Source organism: Volvox carteri, assembly GCF_000143455.1.
Source record: "Volvox carteri f. nagariensis unplaced genomic scaffold VOLCAscaffold_54, whole genome shotgun sequence".
Taxonomy (NCBI): Eukaryota; Viridiplantae; Chlorophyta; class Chlorophyceae; order Chlamydomonadales; family Volvocaceae; genus Volvox; species Volvox carteri.
The window spans coordinates 908318-919203 of NW_003307597.1; the positions used below are offsets into that span (position 1 = coordinate 908318).

Genomic DNA, 10886 nt, shown 5'->3' on the forward strand with positions numbered 1-10886 from the left:
GGCCGCACCGCGACCGGCAGCCTCTGCACCGCGACCTGCGGCGGCTCCTCCTCGGGCACCACGGCCTCGACCCGGGTTAACATTACCCCGGCCTCCCTGTCCGCGACCCCCACCTGGACCATTGCGTCCGGCCACGCGGCCTGCTGGGCCACCACCACGTCCACCACCCCGGCCACGGCCTCCAGCACCACGGCCCGCACCCGCGTTGGCCGGCTGAATAGGGGCAGCGACGGGCGGCGCCTGGACAGGTCCAGCGTGTACTGGAGCGGGTGCCGCCACAGCAGCAGCAAAGGAAGGTGGAGCCTGTAGGGCAGCAGCATGAGAGCGTACACGAGCAGCGGACTGTTGAACAGCCATGCGAACTGCATGTTGTTTTTCGACCCCCCATCGCATGTGCCCGCAACTCGGCATAGACGGTATGCTCTTGGAAATCAGTCGGGCGTACGGCGCACTCTTCACGTAAGTATGGCAATAGCTTCTCGCGGAAATGCCAAAGCTTAGTTGGTTCTTGCATATCAGGAATATCCTGAAGTAGCGCTTCAAACCGACCAGCAAACGTAAGGACTGACTCATTAAGCTCTTGCTTAAAGGCAGCGCTATAGAAGGTAGTGCGCGCTACGTGCGTGCGAGAGTACATCTCCGGGGCAAACCTGACCAGGAAGGCGTCCAGCAACTGATTTGGGGTATAGTCAGGAACCGACTTGGTCCATGTAATGTGCCACTCTTTGAAGAATCCCTCCAAAGCCCCACTGATAAACAACTTTTGCGCTGGAATGTTAGCTTGCCAGCCAACAAGAACAAAGTAATCCCGAACATCAGCCACGAATGCACGAATTCGGTCGGGTTCTACGGGTGTTGCAACAGGCAACTTTGGCGCAGGGATGTTACGTACCATCTGCGCATCCGAGAGCTGTGCGACCGCAACAGCTGCTGGCACAGCAACGGGCTGTGCGGGGTCTGGCATTGCGCCAGCGGCGGGTGCTCCAGCAATAGGAATTACTGGTTGACCAGCAGGTGCGACGGGCACGGGCACAACGGGTGCCAACGGGGGAGCGGCAGCGCCAGCCTCACCCGCTGCAGGGGCAGCAGCAGCAGCAGGTGCAGCTGCAGCATCAGCAACTTGCTGAAAGGGGGGCAAGATTGAACCCACCTGGGTTCCCTGAGGAGCCTGACGCCATAGCGACGTCGAGTGACCCACCGGGGTCGTTTGTTCCGCCTGTCCCGTTCACTACAATACAGTAGGATCTTGCTCACCGGGACAGCTAATCGAACAACTTACTTGCAGTAAGAAGTTACTTACTGGGAGAAATAGTCAGACGTGCGAAATATTCGCACTCCCTATCAATGCGGCCCGGAATGAGGGACTGCCGCTGTCCCCATGGATCTATGGGGTCTCGATACCAAATCTGTAGTGAGTCTGGTTGAGACGCATCAAAATACAGCGAAATGTAGCAGCGGAAAACAGACCACAATAGGTGGTAAAGGTGCGAGGTGGGTATGACCACGACACCAGTAGTAATAGCAGCGCTAGACTACTCATGCCTACCAGGCATCCGCACCGAATTATATACGATCGGTAGCTGGTGACCGTAGCCCTGCGGGACTTCTCTTAACCTTCCTTGATAGGATAGGTCGATCGACGCGACTGTATGACTGACGACTGTCACATTTTACACAACCGACAACCTGTCATTTGATCTCAGCCTCGAACGTTGGAACGTCCGTTCGATATCCAACTGGGATATGCTGGGATTCGTTAATTACATAACCATACTGGTTAGATTGACCAACCATAGGCCACAACAATAAGTATATACATACTTAGCGAAAGTCAGGCTGCAAGTCGTTACAAATGAAGCCAGAGGTGGCTAATTAAAGCATGGCAAAACATTTAAGGTGATATTGCGGATTAACGTCGCGGATTAACCCTCTGTCCTCTATCGATACTTGCTCAAACGGCTAGGTTGATGTTGTTACAGGATAGTTAAGCTTCACCAGTGGCCTCCGTCCCGAGGCAGTTCCCTGCTCTCCCTTGCTAGAGGGGCACCCTAATCCATTCACCCCATCCGACTCCAGAGTATACTCTTTGAGTTTGGCAACTCACCACCAGCATCCAACCAAATCTAGCGGATAACGGCGCATCAACTTAGTTCCTGGTCAGCTCGCAAGTTGATTTTATCACGTCCTACACCGTCCACACGATGGGGGGCCACCTCCCAATTCACCACCCCTCATGAGGGGTATTTGATCAAATACCCCGAGAGGTCGGCAGGCGGATTAGAACCCGAACACTCCGAGAGCAGAAGTCAGGCCTTATCCTTTGCCAGCCGCCTGCGTTGTTGGCAAACTTACCTCGCCTTTCCAACCTTTGGTTCCCTTATGGAACGAAACTATATGGTAAGTTCGTACCAAGGACATCCGTGCCCTAATCGCTGGCCTAAATCCGCACTGGAAATACACCCTTAGGCGTCCGTCCGAAGCTATAACGCAGTTCGCCTTGTTGTAAATAGCTGATAAACGGACCAGTTAAGCACAAGCTGGACAAGCGAGCTGACACTATGCTTCAACCTCAAAGGATATTCCAAAGTCCAGAAGAGCAATAGATGTTACAGTCAGCTAAAGAAGCATTGCTGCTTCAGGGAACAAATAGCACTCGGCGATCAGGTTCGTACGATAAGACCCAACAAGCAATCAGTCCAGGCGCAGTAAATCCTATCGTAACGACGAACCATAAACGTTCAGGAAGTCTGACCGATATCACAACACTCCTTCCTTTGAGTCACCTTAGGGTTTGCCCCTGAAGGGAATTGGAAACCAAAGGTGGACACCTTCCCCTTAGACAATGCTGGAGCGGAGGCTGCGCTGTGTAGCTTTTAGTACTAAACTTACACAGCTCAGCACTCCTCTTTCTTGTAAATTGAGGAAAAAAAGTCTAGTTATACTAAACTTTCAACCTCAATTTCGCGAAGCTATATATGCATATTACATGCGTGTAGACGTACGGCTGGAAAACCTGAAAGGGAGCCGTTTGGTTCGTGGTCATATGATGCATCAAGCACGCGCCTTTCTTAGCCACGGAAGCATATGCTGGGAACGCTGGCGGATCACTTGATACTCCCTCGGGCCGTCAGCGTTGATAAATATATATCGGTCGGTTTACATATACGTATGTAATTAAGACAGATAGAGTAAAATGTCTTCACATATCCCCATGTCTTAAATAGGTAGGAATCGATCTCAAATAAGTACGAATAGATTACAGCTTGTTTAGATAGACAACTGGAAAATGACGCTCTATTTATAATACTTCCTGAATTTCCTAGGCTATAATATCTTATTATCGTTGGCCATTTCCTAGGCCAGAACAACAAGGCCAGGTCGTACTTCCAATAAACGTCGACTTTGCTATCTGGCTAGCAATACATTGCCTTCCTCTCCTATCTAAATGTGTATATAGATCATGGCATCCATCGACAGCTTCGCTCTAGTTCGTGAATAGCTAGCATAACAATGTCCGCAGCCATAAGCGTTATGCAACGCATACGCACGCACGTCGTCACATCAATTATCACTTAAGGAAAAATGCATGGCTACAAGTTTAGAAGGATAGAAGTTCGGAGTTGATGAGTTCGCGCATCCATACACGCACTGCCCACACATGAGTGTACGACACACCCCGAGCGAGCGAGCTCTGTGTCGCATCATGGGTTAGCAATCCTGCGGTGAATACCTGGTTCATAACATATACGGCGATGTATGTGCAATGTAGGAGGTTCGTTAACAGGTACGCAACAGATGCCAGCCAGCAGCGGCTGTAGAGGCTTGCCGCGGAAAAGGCCTCAATATACAGATGCTGGCGGAGCGCCTTAGCGCGTAATTGTAGACGATATGTGCACCGAACTATGTACATGCATATGTACAGCTACCGCAGCGGCCTACCGAGCAACAGCCAATCTATGCCTGCATGTTCCGTATCGCCGATCTTAATTGCACCATCCTATAAATGCCATCCTACACCATCCTAAGCCATCCTACGTATACGCCATCCTAAACCATCCTAAGCCAGCCATGCACCCAATGGGAGGAGCAGTGTCCCGCCGACTACTATCCCGCCTTTCGTAAAGCAATGGATAAACAACACCCGCAGATTTTGCTTGCTCAGCAAAAGTATCTTAGGTGAATCGACACAAGGACCATCTAGCAAGCGGTCCATTCGCAGGTCCATTCGGACAGCCAAGTAAACCGCAGAATTCTGCTGCTTGGGGCTGGATCCTTGTCTGTTGCACAGAATTCCTATTCTTGCATTTCTTAGGCCATGGTCTCTTCCGTAGCAGCCGAGGTAATATAGACAACCCCTCGCACTTCGGCAGCGATCCAAGAACCATTCCCCGCCCCTCGCTCACAGCCAGACGTTGCGTATGTTCATTCCTTTAACAGGATGGGAGCTGCTAGAAAGGTGGAGGCGCGCACCGCCTGCAGACAGGGGGCCTACCGTTCTTGCCCCTTGGAGCGGGGGGTGACGGTGGTACGTCCGGACGTGGCGGTGGTGGAGGAACTGCAAAGACTCTGGGGCAAACATCGGCCGGTGCGCTGCCCGCAAAGTCTCCAGTGCAATTCCTAGTCGTGAGCAGCGCCCAGCGGTTGCCCAGCTTGTTGACACAGGTCAGGTCCAGCCGTCCATCGCCATCGCAATCGAGGACCCTTAGGACGTCCCCCATTTCCGCATTCACGCACCAACCGTCAGGCGGTGTGCAACCTGACCATGCACGACAGGTACGATGGGAGGGAAAAGGGATCGGAAATAAAGCGTGCCTTAGGCAACGGAGGATGATTCAGTTGGGTAGCCAGCAGCCAATTACGTTTACAGGTGGAGGTGTACCCACACATGACAAGCCAGGCTTGTTCACCGCTAATTGAAAGCTGCAGTCCATGATCACCCCAGTATCTGTGTACACTCATCGATCGTCTGTTCGTAAACGTGCTGTGATTAGTGTGCAGGCAGGCAGCAGGCAAGCAATGTCAACCTTACGCCGTATCTAGTATTCACATGCCGCATGCACGCAGTTATTTCATGGCTACTGCTGCACGGAGCTCCAGACAGATAACAAGGCGCCAGCCATACCCCGTTGAAGGCCAGGCAGTGAAGTACAGGACTGAGCTCACCTGAGAACGTTGGTGGTGGTGGTGGTGAAGGTGGTGGTGGTGGTAAAGGTGGCGGTGAAGGTGGTGGTGGTGGAGGAACTGCAAAGACTCTGGGGCAAAAATCGGCCGGCGCGCTGCCCGCAAAGTCTCCAGTGCAATTCCTAGTCGTGAGCAGCGCCCAGCGATTGCCCAGGTAGTTGACACAGGTCAGGTCCAGCAGTCCATCACCATCGCAATCGAGGACCCTTAGGACGTCCCCCATTTCCGCATTCACGCACCAACCGGCAGGTGGAGTGCAACCTGAACATGCAGAAAATAGATAGGGCGATCGCTGGAATCGCAATTCCTTACATGCCTTAAGAGAATGTACGATGCAGGGATAAAGGTTCAAATGTGGGTCGAGGCACCCATTTCTCGGGGACTGTAGCTTGGATTGCCCCGCTTTTTAATTGACTCTGTACCACGGTTAATGATTGCATAGCCCGCTGACGGATATGTGTGCGCCTTCAGCCACTCTCACAGGTACCATCAGGCGTACATCTGAAAGGGCGTCTGAAGGTGGGTCGGTTAATGAACGTCCAACCACAGCAATTATCCAATGGTCGATTGCGAGAGACTGGAAACTGTTATACCACGGCTTGAGAAATGTGTCAATCGGCGGATGCAGATCCCGTGATATGCCCAGGTTACTACAATTATCCCCCCACTAGCAACAGAGGGCGATCTCGACCTTAGGGTTGCTGTGTAATAGGAGAGCTCGACAATACTCCCTGGGCTCGACAACATCCCCGAGCAAAAATGCTGCAACTGAGATTCGAACCTGGGACGAAACCGAGTCATATGTACGATGCCAGTAATTAAAGTACGACTTCAGGAAACCACATATGTGGAAAATATAAGGAATTGTAACCAAGGTTCATCGTCCTTGATAAGACTTTCCTAAACCTTTTTTCGTTTGTAGGGAAGTCAAGAAACGTGCAGAGAAGGTAATCGGTCAGCTAGCCACTGGCAGCAACTTATATGTGGCGACGGACGCGAGTGGGACGCTACCCTTATCCCTGTGTGCAGATGACAAATACCCCTCCAACGATGCGTATTGTATTTGCAGGCAACGTCAACCTTTCACTGCATTTGATAGCCCCATGCAGCACACACGCAGTTGCACTGCGGTGCGTGGTCCGTGGCGACTGCATGAGGATACATCATCAAGATGGCAGGTACCGTATAAACCCCGTTGAAGAACAGGCCGCGGTGCATGGGTACAGAACGGAGCTCACCTGTGAATGTTGGTGAAGGTGGTGGTGAAGGCGGTGGTGGTGGTGGAACTGCAAAGACTCTGGGGCAAACATTGGCCGGCGCACTGCCCGCAAAGTCTCCAGTGCAATTCCTAGTTGTAAGCAGCGCATAGCGGTTGCCCAGGTAGTTGACACAGGTCAGGTCCAGCCGTCCATCGCCATCGCAATCGAGGACCCTAAAGACGTCCCCCATATCAGGGTTCACGCACCAACCGTCAGGCGGTGTGCAACCTGAACATGCACACAGCCGATGTGTTTGGAAGGAAAAAAGAGGTGTACGGCAGGTAGAGGTAGGATTAGTTGATTAGTCAAACAGCCACTTGCCGTTCAACTGGGCTCCACTGTTTAACCAGGTGAGTTTACATATCCTCGCCAACTGTAACTCCAACGGGTTTCGGTCATCCCGTTGAATTCATAGCAGTGCGTGTGCAGGTTAAGTAACGAAACCCTCCCACTGCATCCAACCTAAGCCCCCCATGTAGTAGCCGGTACACAGTACGGCACTACAAGTACGCGTGAAGCGCTTGACCAGCATCTTGGGAGGACTTTTCAGCGGCCAGCTACTACACCCGCCGCCTGAATGAATGATTTTTACCACCTATTAATCGTGTCCTGGTATATTACACAGGAACCGTCCTCAACTCTTATAAACCAGGACACGGTGTTTTATAGATTTAAACCAGTATGCATGCACGGCGGCATGCCGCATGCAGTTGCACGACAACACTACTTGACACAGTATGTCCTCTCAGACAGGATGAGTGCTCCGTAAATAGTCCATTCCTTAAAGCCCCGGCTTCGGGCACCAAGGCCGAGCTCACCTGTGAATGTTGGTGAAGGTGGTGGTGAAGGCGGTGGTGGTGGTGGAACTGCAAAGACTCTGGGGCAAACATCTGCCGGCGCACTGCCCCCAAAGTCTCCATCACAATTCGTAGTCGTGAGCAGCGCCCAGCGGTTGCCCAGCTTGTTGACACAGGTCAGGTCCAGCAGTCCATCACCATCGCAATCGAGGACCCTTAGGACGTCCCCCATATCAGGGTTCACGCACCAACCAGAAGGTATTTTGCAACCTGCCCATGCAGCAAATGTGTTCGTAGGGAGGTTAGGGAGCGTGCAAAGGGGTCAACCGGCCAGACACTTATCAATGATTCAACTGTATTTGTAACCAGACAGGCTTACCCACGGCAATCGTAAACGAGATGTATTAATTCACCGTGAACAGTGCCCAGCAATCATAGTCAAGCTTATACAACATTTGATGCCCGGATGCCACACGCTCGCTGCTGCACGTGCGGCACCACTCCGTGGCTACTACTGCACACATGCAACAACTATATATATGGTGTGCGGGACAGGGGAACTTAGCTTCACCAGTGGCCGCTACCCAGCGAAACCCTGCCTTCCTCGGTACTTTGGGCCATCCTCATCTAGTCACCTTGCCGACTTCTCAGTGGATCGCTCAGGATCAGCACCCATTACCATCAGACCGGCATCTAACGGAACCTACCGGATCAATGGCGGCTAATCTTCGTTCCTGCTCAGCTCGCAGGACTATTTTATCCCAGGTCACTACCGTCCCTCAACTAGGGTCACTTTCACCTCCTACTGGCACCATCAGAAGGACCTTTCAACCCTGATAGGCCCCGGTCCCGAAAACTCCCAGCCGATCCCATGTATCGACGTATCCTGCGACGCTTCTGAAAGCAGACTGATTCCAATTCCGGCTTGACTGCTGCCATCTATCTGATTGTGTGCGGCGTATTATACCAATTGTCCAGTACAGCCGTCTAGCCCGTTGCTAGTGTGCGTTCATTGTTGTTAGCTGGTCTGGACGTGCATGCCGACCGACTAGCTGCCATGCTGCTGTCTGTCATTACCCAAATGCCACTCCAGGCCGACGACTGTGAATTCATACGCCCAACCAGAAGCTGCCAATTCGGCTACCGGGACACAGATGTCTTAGCCTTAGCCAGTACAGCAGCTAGACTCTACACAAACAAAAAGGGTGGTCCTCGATTCCGTCTGTTAGACGTGTCATCGTTTGTAGATCGTGCAGTAGTGATAGAGACGGTTTCTATTGTAGTACCCGAGGCATATCACCGTGTTTGCATCTGCCGATAAGTATTTTTCTGAAGTGATATAACTGAAGGTTTTCTGAGTGCAACGCTAGAAAACCAAGGTTTTCTGTGAACTCAGAGGAGTTGTGCCCTCGTAAGGGCGTTGGTACGGCACTTGGTGCCAGTTAAGGAGTTCGCGAGTGCTTGGAGGACTGATTTTCGGGTTTTGTAGCTACATAGGGTGGTTGCCGTGAGGCTGTAGGCGTCAAGGCCGTAGCGATAGCCTTCGCGGTAGCCGGCCCTCACCCGGCCTACCTACCGATTGAAGACGGCTGTTTACTGCTTGCAGGTACCCGTAGTGTGTAACGAACGATGATTTCTCATGAAAACACCTATCTAATATACCAGGGGCACAATCGATTTGTGTCTCATGAAGCATACTAACACATTCGCCGCATACTGAATGGAGCCGAGGCCATGAGGAATAAGGTCGTCGAGCTCACCTGTGAATCTCGGCGGCGGTGGGGGAGGGGGAGTAGGCGGCGGTGGGGGAGGACCTGCAAACGCCCTGGGGCAGATAGTGACGGGCGCGCTGCCCGCAAAGTCTCCAGTGCAATTCCTAGTTGTGAGCAGCGCATAGCGGTTGCCCAGCTTGTTGACACAGGTCAGGTCCAGCCGTCCATCGCCATCGCAATCGAGGACCCTAAACAGGTCCTCCATTTCAACGCTCACGCACCAACCGTCAGGCGGTGTGCAACCTTTCCAAGCACGCAGCCAATGTGTATGGAGGGAAACGAAAAGGTGTACGGCAGGAGTGGGGATGGGATTAGTTGGTTAGTCAGGCGGCAACCACTTGCCGCCCATTCATAGCAGTGCGTGTGCAGGTGAAGTAAGGAAACCCTCCCACTGCATCCAACATAAGTCCCGTTGCATTGGCTGGTACACAGTACGGCAGACATAATAACTACAAATACGCGTGAAACGCTTGACCAGCATCTCGGGAGGCCTTTTCAGTGGCCAGCTGGCCAGCTACTACACCCGCCACCTGAATGATTTTTACCATATATTATTTGTGTCCTGGTATATTACACAGGACCCGACCCTAGCTCTTATACTAGGGCACTGTGTTTTAAAGATTTAAACCAGTACACATGCACGGCGGCATGCCGCATGCAGTTGCACGACAATATTACAACATACACAGCATGTCCGCTCAGACAGAAGAGTGCTCCATAAATGCTCCAATTCTTAAAGCCCGGGCTTCGGCGACCAGGGCTGAGCTCACCTGTGAACGTTGGTGGAGGTGGTGGTGAAGGTGGCGGTGGTGGTGGAACTGCAAAGACTCTAGGGCAAACATTGGCCGGCGCACTGCCCGCAAAGTCTCCAGTGCAATTCCTAGTTGTAAGCAGCGCATAGCGGTTGCCCAGCTTGTTGACACAGGTCAGGTCCAGCAGTCCATCGCCATCGCAATCGAGGACCCTAAAGACGTCCTCCATTTCAACGCTCACGCACCAACCGTCAGGTGGTGTGCATCCTGGTGACCATGCGGCAAGTAAATGCGTAATAGGAAAACGGAATGCCGGTGAATGTACGGCGGCAGACGAAGTAAATGTTTTGTATCTCAAGGAAATGAGCTTATGCACAAGCGCGTTCATCTGCCGCTGCTGTCGGCGAGATCCGCTGTTTGGACTTTGTCAGCAGATAGACTGTACGTTGCTGGTTGCAGTATACCTATCGGATGCGATATTTGACGCTTGGTCTCTGCCTACATCATACGCTTAAAAGTACTCACCGTTGTATGCATGGACTGGCCGAAATATTGACGACGACAGCGCCAGCAAAAGGCACAAACAAATCATTAGCGATCCCATACTGGCGATTTGATGGACGATGACCGACGATTGAATTTTCTCGTGCGTCCGGTCAAGCTTTGAAAGTGACACAACTGAGATAATTAATAATGGGCGGTAAATGAAGGGCAAATTCGTGGCTGCTGCTGCAGAGACACTCGATACCTCTCAGCCCCGCCTAGCTAGCGTAGGTGTATTAATTAACAAGTAAATAACGCTTCTTGTATACAGGTACATATATGTACGACCAACCGCAGTTGTACCTTAATCCTGTGCACGGAAGTTCATTCCGGAAGTTGGAAGTCGAACTGCGCTCTGGCTGCTGGAGTGGCGGGCGGCAGCAGTTCGGGGCGCTGAGCTTTTAAGTAAAAAGGGCAGCGTGGTTCCAAATGCCCGACACAATCTTATATATTTTCATCAGCCTTGTTTCAATTATGGTACCGAATACCATGAATATGTGTACCAGTCTCTTTTCATAGTTGCGACTTGAACTGGAACTGGATGGGTTGCGCTCATCATGCATTTATGGAGGGCGCGCGAAG

At 52.0% G+C, this 10886-nt stretch overlaps 2 protein-coding genes across 2 annotated transcripts; one reads left to right on the plus strand and one right to left on the minus strand.

The window, feature by feature from the left end:
- Positions 1–4438: 4438 nt before the first annotated feature.
- Positions 4439–5999, plus strand: VOLCADRAFT_96732 (uncharacterized protein; the record flags this gene model as incomplete). Its single annotated transcript, XM_002955703.1, has 3 exons — positions 4439–4585; positions 5665–5700; positions 5853–5999. 3 exons carry the CDS (start codon positions 4439–4441, stop codon positions 5997–5999), a joined length of 330 nt encoding a protein of 109 aa, XP_002955749.1.
- Positions 6000–6264: 265 nt separating this feature from the next.
- VOLCADRAFT_96733 (uncharacterized protein) lies at positions 6265–10365 on the minus strand (the record flags this gene model as incomplete). The annotated part of the gene is made up of 6 exons (XM_002955758.1): positions 6265–6419; positions 6504–6668; positions 7259–7507; positions 8998–9252; positions 9780–10028; positions 10287–10365. 6 exons carry the CDS (start codon positions 10363–10365, stop codon positions 6265–6267), a joined length of 1152 nt encoding a protein of 383 aa, XP_002955804.1.
- Between the last annotated feature and the right edge of the window lie 521 nt (positions 10366–10886).